The sequence below is a fragment of the Camellia sinensis genome, chromosome 1 (genome assembly GCF_055761805.1).
Source record: "Camellia sinensis isolate YWXY chromosome 1, ASM5576180v1, whole genome shotgun sequence".
Classification (NCBI taxonomy): Eukaryota; Viridiplantae; Streptophyta; class Magnoliopsida; order Ericales; family Theaceae; genus Camellia; species Camellia sinensis.
Genome location: NC_138961.1, coordinates 127550176 through 127575846, shown reverse-complemented (window position 1 = coordinate 127575846; position 25671 = coordinate 127550176). Strand labels below are relative to the sequence as shown.

The window sequence follows — 25671 nt, the reverse complement described above, 5'->3', positions numbered from 1 at the left end:
GATTTGAATTTATAACCGTTTATAGCCGTTGTATTCATTTGAATTTATAGTCGTTTATAGCCGTTGTACTCCATCATTACTAATTTGAATATCTTCCACTCCATCATTACAAATTTGAATATCTTTCACTTGAACCTTTTGAACCTTTTGGGACAAAATAAATTTTGATTTTATTTTTCTCTTTCAAATAAATCATCAAAATAAATTTTGATTTTATTTTTCTCTTCCAAATAAATTAAAAATATAATTAAATAAATCATCAAAATAAATAAGTCTAACAATTTGGCATTCAACGAACTACTAGAGCACAAAGTTCAACCCTAAGGGGTTGGTCTCTTGAACACAACTTGACACTTGGGGGTGTGCTCTCTCTAGGTCTCAAGTTCAATACTTACTAACTACAATAATCTTTTTAGGGTCAGTCTATACAAGGTGTTTGTTCTGGCTTTAAATAGGTCCCTCACAATTGGGCAGTATGTTTGGTCTTCTATACTTACTAATAGGTAAACGGGGCCCTCACAAGTGGGCAGGGTGTTTGCTCTGACTTTAAATGGGGCCCTCACAGGTGGGCAGTAGGATTGGTCTTCTGTACTTACTAATAAGTAAATGGGGTTCTCACAAGTGGGCGATAGGATTGGTCTACTGGAAATGGGGCTCTCACAAGTGGACAATAGGATTGATCTTTTGGAAATAGTTGAGGTACACGTAAACTGGGCAATAGGATTGGTCTTCTATACTTACTAATTGGTAAATGGGGCCCTCACCAGTGGGCAATAAGATTGGTCTTCTGGAAATGGGGCCTTTACAAGTGGGCAGTAGGATTGATCTTCTGGAAATAGTTGAGGTGCGTGTAAACTGATTTGGACATTCAATTATTAAAAAATGGTGTTTGCATTGACTTTAAATGGGATCCAATTATTAAAAAATGATATTTGCTCTAACTTTAAATGGGACCCTCACAAGTGGACAGTGGGATTGGTCTTCAAGAAATAGTTGAGATGAACATAAACTGATTTGGATAACTAGTTATTAAAAAAAAAAAAAAAAAAAAAGCACAAATCTTAACACATGACACTGGATGTTTATTTATTTCTTATAATAATTACACATTATACCTATTGTTTGTAAATAATTCAAAGTTCTCCATATCTATTGTAGACCTATCAAAACAAAGAAAATATTTATTGCAAAACGACCACTGATGTTATGTAGCTGCTAGCATCAATGAGAAAACGATTCAGATTCGGAAATTTCTTCTAACTCACTATCTAACAGCCTTCCCCTCATTTTTCCCCTTGTCGTCATTGGATTTGCAGAGGCAAATGGATTGGAAGGCATGGTCAGACTACCTCCATCTCCTTCTAACATTTGCACCACAACTTTCATCGATGGCCGGTCCATAGGATACCAATGTATACACCACAGTCCCACAATAGTTAGTTTCTTTGCAATTTGTGCATCTCCATCTTCATCAATCTGGATTTCTAGATCTTCTCCATGATCCAAACGGTTGTAAATCCATTCAGGAAAGTACACTTCACTTTTGTTTTGTGTGACATTATTATTCCTTACTCCAACCATTTCTAGCAGCAGCATTCCAAAACTATATACATCTGATTTGCATGACACCTTTCCAAAATTTCGAGAGAACACTTCGGGTGCAATATAGCCCACTGTGCCCCTTGCAGCAGTCATGGATACCACACTTTGTTCCTTGGAACACAACTTTGCTAGGCCAAAATCAGAGATTTTTGGGTTGAAATTGTGGTCCAACAAGATGTTATGAGGTTTAATGTCAAAGTGAAGGATTCGTTGATTGCAACCTTGGTGAAGATAGTCAATTCCTTTAGCTATGCCAAGAGCAATATCATGCAGCTTCTCCCAACCTAGTGAATTCTTTTTGCGTTTAGACAATATGAACTTTTCTAGGGAATGGTTTGATAAGAACTCATAAACAAGAGCTCTTTTAAATCCATCCGCACAATATCCGACCAAACGTACGACATTGATGTGGTGGATTGTACCTATTGTTCCCACTTCATTGATGAACTCATCCCCATTTCCCTTGACATTGTCGAGGATTTTGACTGCAACATGAACATCATTGGATAGTTTTCCCTTGTACACTGTTCCATAGCCACCTTGGCCTATTTTGTCCTTAAATTTATTGGTAATGTTCCTGATGTCAGCAAAAGAGTATCTTGCAGGCTTGAGGGCTTTGTAATCCTCCAAAAATCTTTCAATCTTTGCCTGATCCTCTCTCTTTTTTATTATTAATCGAAGGACACAACATATTGCAATAAGGACACAATACATTGCAAAAATGACTGCTGCAACAACAAGAAACTTGTGTCGGAGTGTACCTGAAATTTAAAACAGTCAAACTAAGAAAATGCTAACAACATAAATAAGGTGGATGGATAAATTCACCAACAAATGCTAGGTTTTTATTTATTTATTTATTTATTTTTAAAGACCTATAAACACTAGGTTGAGAAATAAATTGCTAAATTACACTCTCTTTTTTTTTTTTTATCAATTTCATTTTTTTTTTTTTTTGGGAATAATTGAAAATCAATGGTATTATAGCTCTGTTCTCAGAGATTAAATTGAAATGTTGGAGTATGTGTTTATTTTCCTTTGTTGTTATGTAAACTATTCTTGATGCATTTATTAATTAAAAGGAAAATAGTATTCTTATAGAAGTTTAATACATTATTTTTTACCATAATAATATGACTGTGGTATTATGTAATTAAATGTCATTTTAATGGACATTTTAATTTAATATAATAAGTCCCAATGTAGCTGCATCAATCTATATAAAATTTTGAAATAATTACAAAAATAAATAAATAAATAAATAAAATAAAAAAATTTCAAAGTTTGACCCTTGTAACAAAATAAATCTTGAGCTTTTAATTTTGTCAATTTAAACCCTAGTCTTTTACTTTGTTTTGAATTTACACGATCAGCCTATTTTCATTAAGTAAAACCAACAAAAAAAGTAGTATTTTAGTCATTAAACACAACTAAGTTTAACCTCTCCTTATATCAGTCAATATCAAAAAATCAGATGGCAGCTAAAGGGAGAACTAAAGGAGGATGGCAACTAGTTATGTATGGTAAATACAGACAAACTCAAAGGTATCAAGCTATGAAGGATGGTAAGGATATCTTCACTCTATTTGTTGATAACATACCAATGTCCATGAATCCAAAAGGACTGCATTCTTGGTTTATGTAGTTTGGGGTAATTAAGGATGTTTTTATCCCAAACAAAACAAGGAAAGCAACAAAGTCCAGGTTTGGATTTCTCAAATTTGATTGTCCAGTGGCACTGGATGTTGCGACTTAAAAAACAAATAGTATCTGGCGTGATGACATGGTTCTCAAAGTAAAGAAAACAACTTTTGGAAAAGGATCTAGAATTGAAAAGACAATAGCCATAAGCAAGGTTGGTGGAAAGTTCAATGAAGATGGAGTGGATATGACTAGGAGGATGATCACAGGGAAAAAATCATACGCAGAGGTGTCAAGAAATGAAATCGAAGAGAGAACCAAGACTTAACTATCATGGCATACGAGGTGGGAAATGGGTGGTTATATGATAGTGTTATTGTTAAGCTGAAAAGCTACCATGCCTTATCTAAGTTTCAAAATGTGGTTCCATAAAAAAGGGTCTAAGGACATTTTGGCAAGGAAGAGTGGAGGAAGAATGGTTGTTTAATCTTTCGATTCAAATGCAATTATGAAGGAAATGCTAGTACTAATTTATGATTACCTTAAGGAACGGTGTGATTATGTCACTCAATGGAAGAAATGGATGTATTTGTAGCAAGAAAGAATGGTTTGGCTAACCTGCTATGGTGTGCCACTAAACCTATGGAGCACTGATGTGTTCAACAAAATTGGAATTTTATGGAGAGAGATGGTGGTCTTAGATGAAGAAACCTCAAACTCTTTATCCTTCAAGTGTAGGCAGGTGAAAATTGCTACAAAAACTATGAAGTTTATCAACACAGTTGTGCAAGTGAAGTGTAGAGATAATTTCTATCCAGTAAGAATTTGTGAAGAGCAAGTCATGCTAACCAAAGTTACGGAATCATGTAATCATGTTGTGCATCTAAGAAGAGAGGAACTGTACAGCTCCAATGAAGTTAATGAGCATAATCTTGACAATGGAGATAGCAAGGAAGGAAAAGATGAGGGCGTGGACGGCAGGGTGCATGATGATGTGGACAAATGCGATGAAGTGGCACCTATGAGCTGGAGTTTCAGCAGAACAAGTGTAAAAGGAAAAAGGAAGGATGGTTCATCTTCCTCAAAAGTGGAAGAGACATAGTGTGAGCTCATGAGAAACCTAAATGTTAGAGAACAAATTTGAATGCCAATCAGATTCTTAATAAAGCAAATAAGGAAGGGGAGTCAGAGGCCAACCCATCTGGCTTCATGATAAGCCTTAGTGGATCTAGGGGAATTGAGCCTGGAATAAATCTTGAGGTGGCTTTAAATGAAGTCCAAAAGGTAGGGGATTTTCTTGGGCCTAGAGGAGTTACTGATGGCTATACCATCGTTCCCACTTACTATACCTTAGTGGATCTGGGGGAATTGAGCCTGGAATAATAATGAAGTTCAAGCCCAAATGGCTATACCATCGTTCCCACTTACTATCCAGCCCATACCTAACTCAATGAAAGTAGTTAGGGAGAAAAGAAGCTCCATAGCCTGTAGTAGTCCGTTATCTGCAAGGAGGCTCACTGCTAGAAAAGGGAGTAAGCATACATAGAAGGATGGCTAAAGGAGAAAGAAGGCAAGAAAAGGTGGATCAATGGTAATGGGAAGTTGGAGCAAAGGTGCAATCTTCAGACCAACAGTTACAACTCAGTCATCTTATGGGTCGAATCATCTGGGTTGATCTGACATCGCACAAGCGCGCGCACACACACACACACACACAACGCTTCTAAATGAAGCGCAAGCTACGGTACAATTAGGCAAAGCTCTGGGAATTTGTTTTCAAAGAAAAGAAAAGGAATCCATTCGTAAAATCATAGAGTTAGAAGAAGATGATGTGGAAATAGTGGCTTAGAAGGATGTGGTTGCTCAAGATTAAGCAATTGCATCAGGTGAAATAAGGAGATTTGTTGTTATTTTAATGAAGCAACTATCTTGGAATGTTAGGGTTTTGGCCAGAGCAGAGAAAAGGGGAAAGATAAGGAAGCAACTTAAAGAGAGATATTGATTTTGCCTTTATTCAAGAAATCAAGAAATCAAGTTTGTCAGCTGATTTTGTAAAGTCTTTATGGCCTACGGATGATTTGGATTTCATGATTGTTGACTCGGATGGGTTAGCTAGTGGGCTGCTATGCATCTAGAATCCAAATGTTTTCAAGCTTTCTCAATGTTGTAGCACAAGGAACTTCATCTTACTTTCAGGTGCTTTACTTCCAAATTTTGATTGTGTGCAAGTGAATGTGTATGCACCTAAAAAGGATAAAAGTACCTCCCAATGGATGAAAAGAATTATTTGGCTTACCCATGAATGGTGTAGAGGCCATGTATATATAATAGATTCATTATACAATCTAGGAAACGATATAAATAAGGAAACAATACTAAATAAGTGATTGACACAATCACAGATTATATACATAATACTAAAAATAAAAAGATTCTATGTAATCTAATTTTTATACTCAACACTCCCCCTCAAGCTAGTGTGAAGATATTTAATAATCGCAGCTTGCTAATGGATGACTGGAAGAAGCCGGAAAAAACTCAACGGCTAGTCTAAATAAATGCTATAGAACAAATCTGGTAGTGCAATAAATAAAAAAGGTCAAAAAGTGCTTAATACATCAGCACCACACCCTAGAAAAAGAAAAAAAATAGAGACTAAACTGTCCTAGAAGAGCTGCCGAAGCATCTATGGCCAGGAAACACCCTGGTCGACAGCCAATAAGACACTAGTCAGCATCAAAGACTGAAGCTAATGCTGGGAGATAGTTTATGGTCGTACCGGACTGTTGTAAAAACTGGTTGGAACTAATGTCGAAACAGTTTAAGGGGTCATACTGGAGCATTGTAGGAACTAACCGGAATCAATGTTGAGACAGTTTAAAGGAGTCATGCCAGACCGATGTAGAGAACTGGATGTTGAACCAGCATGCGACACACACATAACTTATGATGTGGTGCTGAACGATGATGGCAATAGATGGTTGATTGCACCAAGGGGCGACTTATTAGAAAGTGCACTAAGGGGCGACTTTGGTGGTGCGCTAGAGGGGGCGACTTTAGTTGTACCCTAGAGAGAGCAGCTTGGGTTGTGCGCTAGATGGTGCGGCTTAGGTGGTTCACATAGTATATCACCATGCTCACCATGATATAGGTATAATACCCTCCATCAAACTCAAATAGCCTTGAAGATAGAAACCTAATTGAGATTGAAATAAAAGGAAAGACAAAGTGGAACAGAAACACACAACAAAAAAAAAAAAAAAAAAGGATTGCGAGTAAAAAAAATATGATAGAGATAATTGGGATAGTAATAAGCTAGTGGATAAAGGAAGTGATCTCCACGAAGTGATACAAAAACAAAATATAACAGTAGAATGGGTTGAGGTCTGGTAGGCGGCCAAGGCAAGGTTGTCGCCCACCGATGAAGCAAAATTACTAGGTACTTAACCTAGCTTTGATACCAAAAATGATGAAAAGAATTATTTGGCTTACTCATAAATGAGGTAGAGGCCATGTATATATAATAAATTCATGATATAATTTAGGAAACGATATAAATAAGGAAACGATACTAAATCAGTGATTGACACAATCACAAATTATATCCATAATACTAAAAATAAAATGATTCTATGTACTTTCAACACTTTCTAGATTAAAATCTAGGTTTGAGAAGCCTTGGTGTCTAAGGGGGATTTTAATGAAATCAAGAATTTAGGGGAGGGAAAAGAGTGTTCTAGAAGTGATAGGGGAATGAAGGAATTCAATGATTTCATTAAGCTTATGGAATTATTTGATTTGCCTATGCTTGGAAGGCAATTTACATGGTGCAATTCTTGTGAAGGGGGAAAATGAAGTAGAATTGATAGGATCTTGATGTCAACAGAATGGTTGAGGAGGTTTGAATTTAAGTTATGGGGTCTTCCAAGGGGAATCTCTGACCATTGTCCATTACTTTAGATGGAGAATGGGAGGGATTGGGGTTGTCACGACCCAAACGGCCCCTATAGGTTTAGCACCATGATTGGCTGATAATTTAAGATTACCAAAAGCCTACTTAACAGTAATACAATAATAGGGGCTACGGAAGCCAATAATTAATAAAATATAATATCCAATGAGCTATGCAGACTTAAATGGAATAAAACAAACCAGTATATAGACATATGTACATATGTCCATGTCAAGCTTAGGTACACAAAACATAATCATGACTTAGGAATTAAATCCCATTAACAAAATAAAACTAGTCATAAACAATTTCTAAAGGGTGAACTCTGAACCACCCAAAAAGCCTTGACGCTTGACAGTTTGGAACCTCGCGGTGAGGCACAGTATTTGGCTTGAAAAAACAGAGTTTAGGTTGACGTCATTCAGTCCGCTCTTGCACTTGATCACCTACATACATATATAAATCAATGAGCTAGAGCCCAGTGAATAACGTTAGTGTAAAGAGATTAAATGAATGAGGTCTATAACTTATAAAAATCAAAACAATGTTCTTAACATGATCAAAGTATTTTCCAGATACTTGTAATCAGAAATAAAGTTCCTCGAACCTTTAACCCTTTCATAGTTTAAGACATACCGCGGTACATTTCCAAAAACTTTAATAAACCTTTGACAAAATTCCATACAGAATGTTTGCACCAAAACAAAGCATTTATTATATATACACATTTAGAATTCATAAAGTTCATCAACTGTATAGAGTTACTTACATTCCGGGGTACAATTATACTAAACAGAATATTAGCAAAATGACCATAAAGGACCAAGGACATAGGCATAATGATCACTACGGATTGACATATACATCATGATCGCAACAGATCAACGTATACATAACGATCGCAATTGATCGACTTAGACATAACAACCACAACAGGTCGACGTATACATAACGATCACTATGGATCGACTTAGACATAATGGAGATTTCCGAAAATCAAACCACATGTTCATGGTGTCACTTTCGATGATCAAATAGGGAATCTCATTTATTCTTATCAAACATAAGTTTTTAGAAAACCTATCATATCATAATTATTTCAAAATTCCATAGCATAACTTAATGCTGTCTAAGTCGATCAATTGCGATCGTTATATAAATGTCGATTCGTTACGATCATTATGTATATGTCAATCCGTTACGATCGTTATGCCTATGTCCCCGGTCTTTTGTGGTCGTTTTGCTAATATTCTGTTTAGTATTATTGTACCCCGAAATGTAAGTAACTCTGAACGGTTGATAAACTTTATGAATTCTAAATGTGTACATATGATAAATGCTTCGTTTCGGTGCAAACGTTCTGTATGGAATTTTGTCAAATGTTTAATAAAGCTTTTTGAACTGTACCGCGCTATGTCTTAAACTACAAAAGGGTTAAAGGTTCGAGGAACTTTTTTCTGATTACAAGTATCTGGTAAATACTTTGATCATGTTAAGAACATTGTTTTGATTTTATAAATTATGGGCCTCATTCAATTAATCTCTTCAGACTGACGTTATTCACTGGGCTCTAACTCATTGATTTATATATGTATGTAGGTGATCAAGTGCAAGAGTGGACTTAATGGCATCAACCTAAACTCTGTTTTGTCAAGCCAAATACCGTGCCTCACTGTGAGGTTCCAAATTGTCAAGTGTCAAGGCTTTTTGGGTGGTTCAGAGTTCACCCTTTTGAAATTGTTTATGACTGGTTTTATTTTGTTAATGGCATTTAATCCCCAAGTCATGATTATGTTTTGTGTACCTAAGCTTGACATGGACATATGTACATATGTTTTTATACTGGTTTGCTTTATTCCATGTAAGTCTGCACAGCTTATTGGACGTTATATTTTATTAATTATTGGCTTCCGCAGCCCCTATTATTGTATTCTTGTTAAGCAGGCCTTTGGTAATCTCAGATTATTGGCCGGTCATAATGCTAAACCTATAAAGGAGGGTTTGGGTCATGGCAAAGTGGTATCAGAGCACGAGTTTTATCACACACATGTGTTTAAATGAGCTATAGGATGTCCTACAAAAGAAATTAGGGCATTACATCATCATGTGTGGGTGTGTGTGGAATTGTTATGTGCATACATGAAATGTGAATATGTGAATTTTTGTAAACATATCTAAAAATGAAAATGAAATCTATGAGACCCATTTTCCTATGATTATTGTTACCTATGTTTACATATGGACAATGAAAAGAACAAGAATTGTGTGCTCAAATTGACCGACTAGAAAGTATGAATGGTGGAAGTTCTAACCAAGACAATTGACGCAGATTATGTGCAAAATGGTTATGTGGGAATTAGTGTGAGAATTGAATTTTATATGTTGAATACTCTTGAGAGCTAGTGATGAACTTCTGTTTTGGGAATTTATCGAATTGAATTTGCTGTGAACTGTTAGTTATGACGCTAATTTAGAAGAATAGATGGGAGTGAGACTACTTGTCACCATATTGTGTGCTTCTTTAATGTGAATTTCATATTAGTATTGTGATAACCATGTTCCGTACTATGCTAATTGGTCCTTATTATGAATGTGATTATGTGTTTGATATGATTTTGTGTGCCATTTATGTGAAAATATGTGGTTTTGAATTTCTATCTGTTCACCGTACGAATATCTGTTTGATTATCTGCTTTGGAAATTAAGTTGAAGGCCTTATCGGCTACGAAACCCGAAATTGATTAAACCATTGTGATTAGCGTAATTTTTAGAGCCTACGGTGAAATTTAATTGAAAATTGATTCGGATCAAAATAATTAGATTCAGAACGATTAATTAAGTGCCCAATTATTTAATATTGATAACTTTGATTAGTGGGACTTACATAAAAGGGCACTATGCACTCAACTTCTCTCTTCATTTCATTTTGGATGAAATCACTCTAAGGAGAGAGGGAGAGGCCAGCTTAGAGAGAGAGAAAGAGCTCAAATTGAGATTTTGATCTTAAAGCTTGAATAACTTGAAGACCAATTCAAGATTTGACCATAATTTGGGAAGATTGAGCTTCTAGGTGAGTGATTGATTATGAATTCATGGGTTTAATGTTGTAATTTTGTGAATTCAAAGTTGAATGGTAATCAAGAACAAGGATTGTGTTGTGTTTGATGAATTTGAAGTTAATAGGTGCATATATGAAAGATATTGCTATGAATTTCCATGTTTGAGCATAATGTGTGTGATCCATGTTGGATTTTGATTTAAAGTCCATGTATTTAATCATCTCTTCACCAACTAAATTGAAAGCATTGAGTATATACCACATGCAAGTACAAATTATGGAGGTGTAAGTCTTGAATGTTTGAATTTGGTATGTTGGTGATGAGTTTGGAACAATTTGAGTCATGCATGTAATTGATCCAAGAAATTGAGCTTCATAATGTTATAATTTGGTGTTTGTACCGTGTTAGTACATGTATATGTGAAGTTTGAGCTATTATATGCAAGACATGCTAATTTGAATGCTGAATTTGAGCTCAAGAACATTGCTGGAAAACCCAGAAATTTTGATGTTCGCTCGAGCAGGAAATACGGGCTCCCAGTATTTTCTGTAAACATGATGTCCACTCGAGCGGGGAAGTTCACGCTCGAGCAGGGAGCCATGTAGCGAGACCTTCTGCTTGAGCGCCCGACTTCACGCTCGAGCGTAAATTTGATGCATCCAGCACTTTTGCAGACCTCTTGGGTCCGCTCGAGCGGGGAAGTCCACGCTCGAGCGAGGACCCCTGTTTCTGAAATTTTGAAAATGCATTCTATGTTTTGTTTTCCGTTCTCTTTCACTTCTAAATACTCTTAGGCATACATTGAGCATTATGAATGAATTAAAAGAAGCCTAAAGAGGAATATGTGAATCAAGGGACAGATTGAATTATTTGTGACCCGTTGTGTTCATGTAATGTATAGGGTCAAGCTCCAGGGCAAATCACCCAGCCGATCACTGTGAGTAATATCTTAACAAAGATATTTGAAATATGTTATTGTCCAATTGCTTACTCCTATGTAAGTTTTATAAGTTTGTAATTCGATTGGTGGACAATGTTTGCTATGCCAAATGAATGGGCCAAAGGCCAGTTTGACATGAAAGTATGAATGGGCCAAAGGCCAGTTTGACATGAACGAAAGTATGAATGAATGAATGGGCTAGAAGCCAGTTTGACATGAATGAATGAATGGGCCAGAGGCTAGTATGACCTAAATGAATGAATAAATGGGCCAGAGGCCAGCATGATCTGAACGGATGAATGAATGGGCCAGAGGCCAGTATGATCTGAACGGATGAATGAATGGGCCAGAGGCCAGTATGATCTGAATGATAGAATGAATAGGCCAAAGGCCAGTTTGACATGAAAGTATAAATGGGCCAAAGGCCAGTCCGACATGAAAGTATGAATGTGCCAAAGGCCAGTTTGACATGAATGAAAGATAAGTGGGCCAGAGGCCGTATGACATGAATGGATTGGGCCCGAGGCCGTATGATGTGTTTGGAACCGCAATCACTTGACCTATATTTGTACATATGTTAGATAGAAATGCGAATTGGGCCCAAGGCCGTTTGAAACGTGTTGTTCTAAACACTATTTGTGTAACTTTTTTATTGATATTATTCACTGGGCTTTCGCTCACGCTCATTCATGTGTTTGTAGGTGAGCCGAGAGAGGTCCCAACCCAGCCTCGGTGAAGTCTGTGTGGAACAACCAAGGTTTTTGAAAAGTCAGCCCTTACGTCTCACGCACGAGACTTGTCTTCGGCCTTTTGCTATCTTGTTTTATTTTGTCATGTCGGCGAGGACTTTGATTTACGTTTGTATGTACAGAGTTATTTGTATTAGTACATATTTTGATGTGAGTTATTAACATATATGCGCGTGGTTTGTTATGATATGCCATGTAAGCACAACTATATGGACAAAGTTTTAAATTTTGCTTCCATTTGACCCCTTTACTCTGATGAGTTATGTCTGGTTTGGTTTGAGGCCGTAGGTAATCCCTTGATTACTGGCCGATTATGTCCTTAACCCATAGGGGCGGGTTCGGGTCATGACAAGTATTGTTAATATTAGATTAAAGGTTGCCTATGGGAATTTGTGATGATGTGAATGTATTTGTTATCATTTGTTAGGAGCCATGCAAGGAAATCAAATCGATGAACATGAATGACTTGAATAATCGACATGCATGATAGAGTCATGGACTATTTTCTTCAATTCATCTCTTAACTATACTTGCATGTTCTAAACTTTCAATTATAGCTACAAAAGTCCCAATTAACCATGAATTCATCTTAATTATACCTACATCTTAACAGATTATGAGTATAGCTCCTCTCAACCTTGAGTTTCTCTCTAGAAAATGTCTCCCGACAAAACCCACTTACTCTCTCACAAGTATATCTCTTCTTAACAAGATGAATAGAGTTACGAAATTATTTTAGTCACTACTTTTTGTCTTAGGCCTTGATTAACTTATAAGGTTAATTAAAGTATATCAATTTCACTTAAATTAAATTTATTCTCATCATAATCTAATTTAATTGCCTATCCAAATATTTCTTTCTAACTTATATAAATTACTGATTCAGACAGGTTCAAATCATGTCTTGTACATATCTATTAACCATATCACAATTCAATTCACACATGGCACATAATAACACACATAAACACATAATCAATATAAATCATATAATTAGCTTAATTAATTAAGGAGGTGGTTGTCACAGGGGTCCAAGACCCTTTCGGTTTATAAATGCTTGGGTACTATACCCAAATTTCTTGGCAGTGGTAAAAAAGGCTTGGGATGATCCAACCATTACTGGATGGGCTGGATTTACCACAATTTTGAAGCTAAAAAAACTTAAGAATGACACTAAAGAAATGGAACACAAAGGTTTTTGGCAATGTTGCAACCTCCTTAAAAGCTGCTGAAAAGGAATTGCATGATCTGGATTTGGGGCTGAAACTAGGAGCCTAGATGAGGCTGAATAGCTAGGAGAAGAAAAGTAAGAACGAATATTTGGTCACCAAGTAGAAAATAAGAGTGGTTGTGGTTACAGATGTCTAGGATGAACTGGACTACGAAAATAGATAAAAAAAAAAGATACAAGATTTTTTTCACATTATGGCAATATGCAGACATAATAAAAATCTGATTGATTCAATCTCAGTGGAGGGGGTGTTGTATGATGAACCACATAGGGTCAAGCATGAGATATTCATGCATTTCAAGAGGTTTTCACCGAGAGATGCATCTCTAGGCCTCAGCTACAAGGAAGCTTCAATTCTATTAGTCAACACCTTGCATCTCTTAGATTGGAAGAAAGATTTTATGAAGCTGAAGTCTAGGCTGCCATCAAAGACTGTGAGGGTAACAAAGCACCTGGGCCAGATGGGTTTAATTTACTGTTTTTCCCAAAGTGCTGGTCTATGGTCAGGAAAGATGTGATGCAATTCTTCAAGGAGTTCCATGATAATGGGATCTTTTCTAAATTAATCAATAGCTCTTTCATATTATTGATTCCCAAAAAGGAGTGTCCAACCAGCATATCAGATTATAGACCAATCACTCTGATTTGATCCATGTACAAAATATTATCTAAGGTCCTCTCTAACAAATTGAAGCAGGTTGTAAGTAGAGTAATAGGGGAAGCACAAACTGCCTTCTTGGGGGGTAGAAATATTTTAGATGGAGTTTTAATTGCCAATGAAGTAGTGGATTGGTGGAAGAAAAGCAAGAAGGGGCTGATTCTAAAGCTTGATTTTTGAGAAGGCTTTTGATTCAGTGAATGAGAGTGCCTGCTATCTATGCTCTCCAACTTTTGCTTTGGTTCCAAATGGATTACATGGGTGAAGGAATGCTTGTATACAACCAGAATTTCAGTCTTGGTTAATGGCTCCCCTTCAGCTAAGTTCTGCCATAAAACCTCTACAACGGAGCTGTGGTGGGACAAAAGGAAATATCTGCAACTCATCTACAGTTTGCTAATGATACAATTGTATTTGCTGAAGCTGAATGGATGGAGGTAACAACCATCAAAAGGATCTTGAGATGTTTTGAAGTACTATCAAGGCTGAAAATTAATTTTCACAAAAGTCATGTATGCGAAGCAGGTGTTCCTAAAGCCTTGGTGGATGATTTTGCAACTAGATTGAACTGTAAAAGGCAGAGTTTACCATTTCCTTATCTTGGACTTCCATTTGGGGCTAATCCAAGGAGAAAGAGCACCAAAATTCCTGTTCTCAACAAATTCAAGTCAAAACTAGCTTCTTCTTTCTTTTGGGGGTAGGGTGACTCTTATTAAGGTGTTCTGTCAAGTCTGACAGTGTTCTATCTCTCCTTATTTAAGATGCCTAAAGGAGTTGCTAAGACAGTTAATAGGATTCAAGCTGCATTCCTGGAGAGAGGGGGTTCCAGATTTAAAGAAGAACTACACATGGTAAAATGGGCTGACATTGCCAAAAGCAAAAGTCAAGTGGGACTGGGAATTAGGAATGTCTTAGAGGCTAATGATTGTTTGCTGGCCAAATGGTGGTGGAGATGTGGCCCCGAAGACAATTACCATGGTTTGTTTACGTTTTAGAAATTTTTTTCAAAAGTTTTTTTAAAAAAATGGAAACTAGTTTGATAAAAATAAATATTAAAAAAATAATTTAAAATTTTTTTTAAAAAATTCCGACTTCTCAAAAGATAAAATTATATAAAAATTATAAGTGTTTTTTTTTAATTTCTTTCACCGAATTAATTTTTTAGATTTTAGAAAAAAAATTTGAAATAAGTTTTTGAAAATCAACCCAAACATGGCCAATGTTCTTTGGAAAAATATTATGTATAGCAAGTATATCTACTCAAGTGGGAGGTGGCTTCCTCGTCAAGATTGTGGAGTGACATTCTTACATTCCGTTTGGATCGTGAGGTGAGGTGAGAAAAAAAATGAATGTAGTTTTTCACCAAAAAAAGAAAAGAAATGATTATGGTTTCTCACCATTATGTTTGGATGAATAAAAGAGAAGAATATTTGATTTCTTACCTATCTTGTTTGGATAGAGTAAATAAGATAAAAGAAAGGAAAATGTTGTATTTCATTTTACCAAAATAACCTTTCATATTAATAAGCTATGTTTTTTCATAAGGGTAATTTTAATATTTTAGAAAACTTTCATTAATCCAATTCCTTTCTCACCAAATCTCACCACTTTTGGTGAGAAACAAAGCATCGGTTTGGTGAGAATCCTTTTCTCACCACCTCTCATCATTTCTCACTATTTTTCACTTACTTAACCATCCAATCAAGTAAAGGGGTTTCCTATTCTCACCATTTCTTTTATTTTCTTACCAAAGCCCTCCATCCAAACGGAATGTTAGTGTTGCTCAGTCCAATCCCAATTTGCTGAACTTCTTCTTGGATAACTCTGAAATTGTTATTGGTAATGGAAATAGAGTCAAGTTCTGGGAAGACAAATGGGCTGGTAATTGGTGAGTGAAAGATAAATTCCCTAGACTGTTTTCACTATCATTAGAGAAGGATGCATCTCTGAGAAGTATGGTGGATGGGAGAGAAGGTTTAGAAGGACGGTGTCTTAGTTTCAGAAGAGCCTTATTTGCTTGGGAAGTTGATGAAATTGGAAGACTTAATTCATTGCTATCACCTATACAGCCTTCCTTTTCAACTAGAGATGATTGCATCATGTGGCAAGCTTCTCCTTCAGGTATGGTTAGTGTGTTATCATTATATAGTAGAAATGTCCATATGCATACTATGGAGGTCACTAATCTTATTTGAAATAGCATCTTCAATTCTTTGGGTGGCTAGCCTGGAAGGGTAGAATCAAAACCACAGATTAAATTCAAAGATTAGGTGTTCTGGACCCTAATGCTAGAAATGAATGTGCCTTTTGCAACTCTGATCTGGAAAGAGTTAACCATGCTCTAATGTTATGTCTTGTCATTTGGAGGGTGTGGTCAAATTTGATGAGATGGTGGGGAATACAATGGGTGATACCTGAAAGGGTGTGTTTGTTTGGACGGACTGGATAAGGAGGGATTGTAATCCATCGGACTGTTAGTTCTGGGATACATTGTCCCGGAGACTATTTGGTTGGATTGGATTTGTATCCTATGTTTGTTTAGTCATGGGATTAGATGTCTGGATTGGACTATTTTTAGTAAATCCAATGTTTGGTTAGACAGACTGGATAATGATAAATGTTCAAAAGACTATTTTACCCTTATAATCTATAATTTATAATTTAACAATACTAAAAAAATTTAATTTATAAGGCCACAATTTTTAATTTATTATTTTCAATTAAATTAAATTTATATTTTACATTTTATATTTTTATTTAATATATAATTTTAAATAACGACAATAAAAAAATAATTTTATTTAATATATAAATTAAATTTTCAACAACACTAAAAAAATTTAATTTATAAGGCCATAATTTATAATTTATTATTTATTATTTTTAAATAAATTTAATTTATAACTTAATTTATAAGGCCATAATTTATTATTTATTGTTATTCGATACTTCAATTTTTTAACCAAACATCGGATTAATAACTTGATTAGACTATTAGTCCAATCTTATGCACATGTCTGCCCAAACAAGCATGGCCTTTGTGTCTTCTCAAACTTGGTGCAGCCGAAGCATCAAGCTGATGTGGTTAACCCAGACATAGGAGCTTCCATTTCTACATCACAAAATTTCTCACTTCACACCATTTTCTTATTCAAATATCAAGTACCGGACAAAAATTAATAGTTCAAATATCAACTACCAAATGGGAAACCCCAATTTAATACTTGATATCCGAATAATTGATTTTCTGTTATGTAGTTGATATTTGATTTATTAATTTTTATTCAATAATTGACATATGAACATAAAAAATTAGTATTAGTTGAAAAAAAAATGGGTGCACAAATGGAAGTTTCCCCAAGCCTAGTCCTAAGGACATCGTAATTCCCAAGTCCTATAAATATGTGATGTAATAAAATAAAATAATAAAAAAGGAGGAAATTGATTCCATCTATAAGCCACTCATCAAATTTGAGATTGAGGTCACTATAAATAACAGCATAGGCCTTTTGTGAAATGAGCAAAAAGGAAAAAAAAATAACAATAATAACGGTCATCATACAAAGGGAAAAACAAAGGGATAAGCGGCAACACAAAAGAGAAACAAAGTTAGCTTAAATAATTAATTGTTAAAAATTGGGTAATAAATTCAACAGCATAATATAAGCTTTCAAGCTAAAAAATTCTTGGAAGAATGGAACTATAAATAATTAATTTCTAATACTTTTATATAAATAATACATTTAAAATTATAGAAATATTTTATTAGTAGAGTAGGCTAGAAATCTACATTCCAAGTCCAACCCAAAAATTAAACAAGCCTAAAAAACTGACCCTGCTTGACTTGTGAACTGATATATCAACCATAAACCTATGTCTATCCGTAGTCACAAATGAAATAGTGCTTACAAAATAAATAAAGATGTGAGGACTGTCTTGAGAAATAAATAAATAAAGTCACACTCTCCTGATTAATTAAACATTCCAAATAATTTGTGAACTAATATGATCTTAAAGTTCTGTCTCCAAGAAACATTGAATTTAAATCTCATAGTGGTTCATGAATTCCAAAGCTAAGGCTGTCCGTTTTGATAGAAATTATATGTTTTCTATATTTTTTGGTGATTGATTTGATTGAAAATGAAAATTAATGAAAAATACTTTTATAGTCAACCAAAAAAAAAAAAATGGTAGAAATTATATCTTAGAAGGTGCACATAGTAAATTTTTTTTTTTTTTTTTTGGTTATTATTATATATTATATTTTTTTGGTTATTAGTATATATTATATAAAGTCTAGACTTGATTTGGTATAAACTATCACATTTTTTATTTTTATTTTTGCAAAATACCTTTGATAAATACTCTAAAAATTCTCTTAAATTCAACTGATTCAATTAACTGCTATAATTATCAATCCAACTCTTTCAAATACTACTAACTATTATTTTTAATTTTAGACATGCCCTCTAGTATTTATTTATATTAGATTAGAATAAAGATGTTCATTCTAAGCATGTAATGGGAGAGATGATCTAAAAACCAGTAAAATGTTAGAAAGTAGAGAAGTACCTGTAGTTCGTGACTGTGGAATTGGCGGTGTGTACCATTTCAGTATAAGCTCATATGGCTGCGGGCCAAATATGCCAGATGGAATTGGCGATGAAATCTTAAAGGACATCTTTTTGCAAGATAATAAGGTATAATAGAACATAAAATCGTCCGACCGAAAGGCATAAACTTTGTGATTGGGGTCACTACTAAGACAAGTGATCGGTATGTATGAGATTGGCTTAGTTGAGGAGCAACTGAAAAAGCTATAATTATAGTTGTAATCCGTTGCCAGTTGGAAGGGAGAGGTAGTAGGAGACAAGCTGAGGTTTTGAAGCAGGTAAGGAAAGCAGTCATGAGGAGGGTCATATATATATGTGTGTATCAACCGAGACATGTAGTCGATTTCTTTGACTGCTACTTTAACAGAGAATGGAAGCTCAAGCATAGTGAGGTTTTCATGATCACAAGAAAGATCGAAGCCAGGATAGCCACAGTGTTCTGGTGGCTGCTGCTGCTGCTGCTGCTCATTGTCCTTTAGCCAGAATGGGGGCCGTATCTCTGGGCCGTGGCTATTGCACCATTTTGGCTTGCAATCCTCACGTCCTGTTGCTGCTGCTCCTGCTCTGAGTCCTGCCGAGAGATCGAGAAACAAGAGCAGAATTAGTAAGGTAGCCATTTGGTCTCTTGCTAACTCTCTCTCGAGTTACAAATTTTTGAGATTAAAGTAATCAATATTTTATCTCTTCAATTCGAATGATGAATTTAGGGCAAATTCCACTATCCCTTATCCCTCTCATATGAAAATATTCACATAATTTTGTTGGAGTTTGTGCATTGAAATATACCGTTAAATATTTTGTCTAACTTAACAAGTGTAAAAAACGTGTCAGACATGAGAAGTTATATGCTCATTTTTAAATTTTAATGGGATAAATTGCAGATGAAATAAAGTACAAGGAGTTAAATTACATTTTGTCTTCCAAACAAATAACGAAAATAGTCGTAATTTACACACTTAGTTTACTTATATAGAGGATATTTTGTTCTTTTTTATTAAATCGTTAACAGGCTTAACGGTGCACTTCACTCCATAAACTATAAAAGAGTTATGTAGTTATTTCCAAATATGAAAGGTAATCCGTACATAAGCCAAAGGAAAATGTTTGAGGGCCACAATTTTTGTGGCCACAATGGCTCAAAACTGCCAAAACGACGTCGTTTTGGCATGTTTTGCACCCAAAACGACGTTTTAGCAGTTTTGAGCCATTGTTGCCACAAAAATTGTGGCCCTCTAGCATTGTTGTAAGCCAAATTATAAGGGGACAAAATGAAATTTGTCCATAATTTTTTTTTTTTTTTTGGTATTTAACAGGGCTAAGCCCAGAAATTTGCCCAGGAATTTACTTAAAGTAAAAATCATGAACTGCATACAATATGAGCAATGTGACATAGATATTACGGATCATTTAATTACGAAAATTATGACTTGTTATCATATTTGTCATGGTAAATTATATTTTACCTCAATTATATTTGGCCACTTTATTTATTTTAATTTTTATTTTGATCCGTCATGTATCAAGTTTTTCTTAATTTATTTCTAAAACTACCTTTTATTAAAAATTAAATAAACAATAACATATTAACACTTCACGTAGTATTAAAAAAAATGAAAAAAGAATAAGAGAGACTTTCCAAGCCGGATGCAGCCTGTTAGGTTTTATTTATTGGCAATCCCGTTTGACAAAACTCCTTTCAGTTGTATTTATTTTCGCACTTTTATTTCAGCTCGCGGCCGAAGCAAAATGCAAAATTGCAGTCAAAATTGCATGTCCGTCGTTGCTCGCTCGAGCCAAGGAGTTCTCGCTCGAGCTAGGTCTCGCTCGAGCCAAGGAATGCGCGCTCGAGCCAAGGATTGCGTCCATACAAAAACCTGAAAGAGTGTATTCCTCGCTCGAGCCAAGGATCCGTCGCTCGAGCCAAGGCACTAGTAGAAATCATGAAAAATACACTGCTCGCTCGAGCCAGAAAAGCTTCGCTCGAGCGAACCTCAGAATCCGGATTTTTCAAGGAGTTTGTTTTCTTCCAAATCTTGGATTACTTTTGGTTCTCTATAAATACTTGGTTTTCTCCCAAAACTAAGTGATTGATTGAAGTCCTCCAGATCTTCTTTTTGGTTCTTAAAGTTTATATCTGGGGATATTTTGTTTGTTTTTCTTTGATGTTTTGATAGAGTCTTCAACTCATGTTCTAAAGAGAGTACATCAAAGGTTGTGTTTTGTTCTACAAAAGAGAGTGTTATTCTTCAGTTGTGTATTCTGAAGAATTCGAGCCTGAAGCTGTGGTGGAATCCAAAATGGCTCATCAGAAAGACAATTCCGTGGTGAAGATGGGGTTGGAAGAGGCACATAAAGGTTGGTTCAATTAGGCGTTGTGGATTCGCTAGGTAATTGAGAGTATACCTGTGTAATTCCTTTAATTCTTTTTAGTGGATTGTCTTGTGGCTGTTGCCCGTGGTTTTTTTTATCACAGTTGGAGGTGTCCAATTGTGGTTTTTTCCACGTTAAATCGTTGTGTCTCTTTGTCTTGATTGTTTGATTGGGATTGTTATATTCTGCTTAAAATTGATACATAATCACAAATTAACATCTAGGGGATTTCTAGATTTTTCAATTGGTATCAGAGCAGGTCGTTCTATTTTTTTAAAAAAAATATTTTCTTTTAGAACGAGATCTTGTTTGATTTGTGATAATGGATACAATTCGTGAAGGAAATTCTATGGTTCGACCACCCCTACTTGACGGATCCAATTATCCTTTTTGGAAAGCTCGGATGAGATCTTTTTTAAAATCTATTGATGAAAAAGTTTGGCAATCCGTCATGAATGGGTGGACTGAACCAACAATTACTGTTGATGGAGTTACAATCCCCAAACCAATTGATCAGTGGGACACAACTGATTACCAAAATAGTAGCTGGAATAGTAAAGCTATCAATTCTCTCTTTTGCGCCGTCACACCTGAAGAATTTAGTCGTATTTGTAATTGTGAAGTCGCAAAAGAGGCTTGGGATATCTTACAAACTATTCATGAGGGCACTCCTTCTGTTAAACGCTCAAAACTTCAAAGGCTCACATCTAGTTTCGAAAACCTTTCAATGAAAGATAGTGAGACCTTTGATGAATTTTATGCGAAGTTGAGTGACATTGTAAATTCCAGCTTCAATTTAGGTGAAAAAATTCCAGAATCCAAAATTGTGGGGAAAATTTTGAGATCCTTGCCCGATCGGTTCCAACCAAAAGTTACAGCTATTGAGGAGGCTCAAGATGTTGACAACCTCAAGCTGGATCAGTTGGTTGGAAATCTCCAAACTTATGAGGCACATAGGAATTTCAAAAAGAAACAAAAAGATATTGCTTTTAGTAGTGCTCATAAAGTGGAAAAGGATTCTGATGAGGATTGCGAGATAGATTCCAAGATTATGGCTGCTTTTGTTAAACAATTTAAAAAATCTTTTTTGAAAAGAAATCCTAATCTTTTGGAATCTACTCATTCTCATAAATCTAAAGGCAAAGATAAACTCAAAATTAGCCCTATAGCCAAGAAGGAGAAAGGAAAGATACAAGGGAACTCTGAAAGCGTCCAATGCTATGAATGCCAAGGATTTGGCCACTTTGCTTCAGAATGCCCCACTCGTTTGAGGAAGAAAAAAGCCCTTGCTGTCACTTGGGATGATGAGTCAGAATCTGATGACGATGACAATGACAACGATGATCAAGGCGAAGAGGGACATAAGCAATTCCTTGCTTTCATGGCGGCTTCTGAAACTGTAGGACAAACAGAGTCTCCGAAGATGTCAATTGAGAACACCACTGATAATGAATCCTCGGAGAGTGATCATGAAGAGCTTGAGGAAGCTTATGAAAAGTTGTACAAGGAGTCTCTTAACTTATTCAAGTTGAATGACAAACTCACAAAGAAACTCAAAGCATGTGAAAGTGAGAATGTCAAACTTAAGGAAGAGATTTCCGAGGCCAGGATTAATGCCATCAAGGCAGCTGATGATCGACAAGTTCTTTGTGGAAAATTGTTTACTTGTGAGACAGAGAGGAATGAGTTGCTGCAAACCCATGCCATGTATGAAGAAAAGATTGAATCTCTTGAGATGTCACAAGTTGCTTTGGAAGAACTAATGATCAAGAAAGAGGAAGAGCTCAAGTGTGCTATGGCTACCATTGGTCTTTGGAATAAAGGATCAAAGACTTTGGAGGATATCATTGGATCTCAACAAAAGAGTTGTGACAAGAGTGGCATTGGCTTTGGTGGTAAGAAAGAGCAAAAACAGAGTGCTTCAACATCTCATCATAAAAGAACTCAAGGAAAGGGAGAACAAAAAATTCAACATAATGATGGACTTCTTAAACTTCCTAGAGTTGGTAAGGTAAAAGAAAAAAAGGTACACCCTGTACACCCTGTTTTTATTTGTCATCATTGTGGTATGCATGGTCATATTCGCCCTTATTGTTATAAGTTGCATGGGAGAGTGTCTCAAAAGGGTAGGAATTCGAATACTTTTTGGATTAGGAGACAACCTTACATGTCCAGGCAGAATACCAAGATTCATGAGGGTGTTCACAATGCCACGACATTTACCAAGACCGCTAGACCTAATTTTGTTAAGATCAAAAAGATTTGGGTGAGGAAACTTGACTTGTGTTAATTTGTTTATTTGTTTTAGCTTTTGGTTTTTTTTGTGTCTTGTTTTTAATGAAAAAAAAAAATGTGTGCTTGTTCATTTTTTTTGTCATGCTTTATTGTTGAAAAAAAAAAAAAAAAAAAAAATTTCCAAAAAGATTTTCTTAGTATGGTTTTGCAAGCTTGAAATTTTTGAGTGGTCCTTGGTACATATTGGAATTGATGAGAATATCCATTACATGTTAATATGTGTGTGCTTTCTGTGGTCTTTACTCATTCTGGAGTGTGTGTTTTTTGATTAGTATGTCTCATTCTGTACACACTCTTGGATTAGCAAATTTTAGAGTCTTCCGTCTTAGTGATTATTTTTTCTCTATGGACTTCTGTCATTGATCTTTTGCGTTTCTAGAGGAATTGACCTATACTAGTATATCTTGGGTGATGTTGAGTCTCTTAACCACCTACCATCCTTTTGCATCTCCATGGCTTTCCCCTTAATTCTTTGTAGTCCAGCCATGAGGAAAAGGCTACCTCAGAGTCACCAACCAGGCCATCCTTATTATATCCATGCTTCTCTGGTTCGGTTTCCATACTCTTGAGCGTGTCAGCCACCAATGATTGTGCAAAAGAAAAAGAAAAAAAAATAAAAAGAAAAAGAAAAAGGAAAAATATGCACAAGAAAGAAAAGAAAAAAAAAATGTGAAAAAGAAAGAAAAGAAAAAGTGTGTGAAAAAAAAAGGAAAAAGATTCATTGATTGAGGGGGAGCCTCCGCCTTTACTCACCAAATACCCCTTGATTCCTAGTGGTTTGACTTTCCTTTGTCATGCTTAAGATTCTCTTGTCGGAGGTCCGGCTTTCATATCACTACCAGGATTGAATCTAGTGTTTGTCGAACTCTAAGAGTCACACACACACTTTTATCATGGGATCTATGCTTTTCACATAATGCATCACTTTCTTTCATGAGGAATTTTCTACAGACTGTGCACTTTGTGTTTTCTTGTAATGGTGCTTCTTGGATAGTCTTGTGTGTTTTAAGGTACAAATCTGAAATTCCTTGCTTGCTCCACCATATTATTTTTATCATTTTCTTCTTGTTCACTGTTTTCAGTGTTTGTGGTTGCTTTTAGTGAGGGGGAGTTTGGTTTCTTATTGCAAGAGTTGTTTAACATGAACACTTTGATATGTTTGGTAAGGGAGATTGGCTATATGTTTTGCATGTTACTATGCACTATTTGCCCTTCTTGTATGTTCATGTTATTTACATCGTCATATCATTGCTTGTGTGGTTTATGATCTTGCTTTTGTTATTTGAGAGTTGTTTTTCATGAGTCTTAGTTTTCATCTATTCTTGCTTCAAGATAACTGTGTCATATGTCTATTGTTTTTTCATATACTCTTGTGGGACTAATAGTTGTTTTGGAGATTGTGGCACTAATGACTGTTTTGCAGATCATGACCTTGAGAAAGAAGTGTGTTTTTGTTGGATGTAATGGCTTGGGGTGTTTAGGATTTTATTTGTTAGGTGTGTTTTGTCACGGCATTGCCAAAGGGGGAGATTGTTAGGTTTTATTTATTGGCAATCCCGTTTGACAAAACTCCTTTCAGTTGTATTTATTTTCGCACTTTTATTTCAGCTCGCGGCCGAAGCAAAATGCAAAATTGCAGTCAAAATTGCATGTCCGTCGTTGCTCGCTCGAGCCAAGGAGTTCTCGCTCGAGCTAGGTCTCGCTCGAGCCAAGGAATGCGCGCTCGAGCCAAGGATTGCGTCCATACAAAAACCTGAAAGAGTGTATTCCTCGCTCGAGCCAAGGATCCGTCGCTCGAGCCAAGGCACTAGTAGAAATCATGAAAAATACACTGCTCGCTCGAGCCAGAAAAGCTTCGCTCGAGCGAACCTCAGAATCCGGATTTTTCAAGGAGTTTGTTTTCTTCCAAATCTTGGATTACTTTTGGTTCTCTATAAATACTTGGTTTTCTCCCAAAACTAAGTGATTGATTGAAGTCCTCCAGATCTTCTTTTTGGTTCTTAAAGTTTATATCTGGGGATATTTTGTTTGTTTTTCTTTGATGTTTTGATAGAGTCTTCAACTCATGTTCTAAAGAGAGTACATCAAAGGTTGTGTTTTGTTCTACAAAAGAGAGTGTTGTTCTTCAGTTGTGTATTCTGAAGAATTCGAGCCTGAAGCTGTGGTGGAATCCAGAATGGCTCATCAGAAAGACAATTCCGTGGTGAAGATGGGGTTGGAAGAGGCACATAAAGGTTGGTTCAATTAGGCGTTGTGGATTCGCTAGGTAATTGAGAGTATACCTGTGTAATTCCTTTAATTCTTCTTAGTGGATTGTCTTGTGGCTGTTGCCCGTGGTTTTTTTATCACAGTTGGAGGTGTCCAATTGTGGTTTTTTCCACGTTAAATCGTTGTGTCTCTTTGTCTTGATTGTTTGATTGGGATTGTTATATTCTGCTTAAAATTGATACATAATCACAAATTAACATCTAGGGGATTTCTAGATTTTTCACAGCCCAAACAGGGGTGATGAAATGTTATGCGGCATCTTTTTGCAAGATAATTGTACATAAAAGCATCGC

The 25671-nt window shown here is 35.7% G+C and overlaps 1 protein-coding gene across 1 annotated transcript; it reads right to left on the bottom strand.

The window, feature by feature from the left end:
- Positions 1 to 1061: 1061 nt before the first annotated feature.
- Positions 1062 to 19211, bottom strand: LOC114303405 (rust resistance kinase Lr10). The gene is made up of 2 exons (XM_082883964.1): positions 18405 to 19211; positions 1062 to 2363 (listed from the first exon to the last, which is right to left on the bottom strand). Exons 1-2 carry the CDS (start codon positions 19060 to 19062, stop codon positions 1222 to 1224), a joined length of 1800 nt encoding a protein of 599 aa, XP_082740090.1. The 5' UTR covers positions 19063 to 19211; the 3' UTR covers positions 1062 to 1221.
- Between the last annotated feature and the right edge of the window lie 6460 nt (positions 19212 to 25671).

What these genes read in the sequence shown, in the direction of transcription:
- LOC114303405 (XM_082883964.1), bottom strand. Translation starts at nt 19,062, where the DNA reads ATGGCTACCTTACTAATTCTGCTCTTGTTTCTCGATCTCTCGGCAGGA. An exon ending in TCCACAGTCACGAACTACAG is followed by an intron (nt 2,364 to 18,404) that starts GTACTTCTCTAC and finishes TTTAAATTTCAG; the next exon opens with GTACACTCCGACACAAGTTT.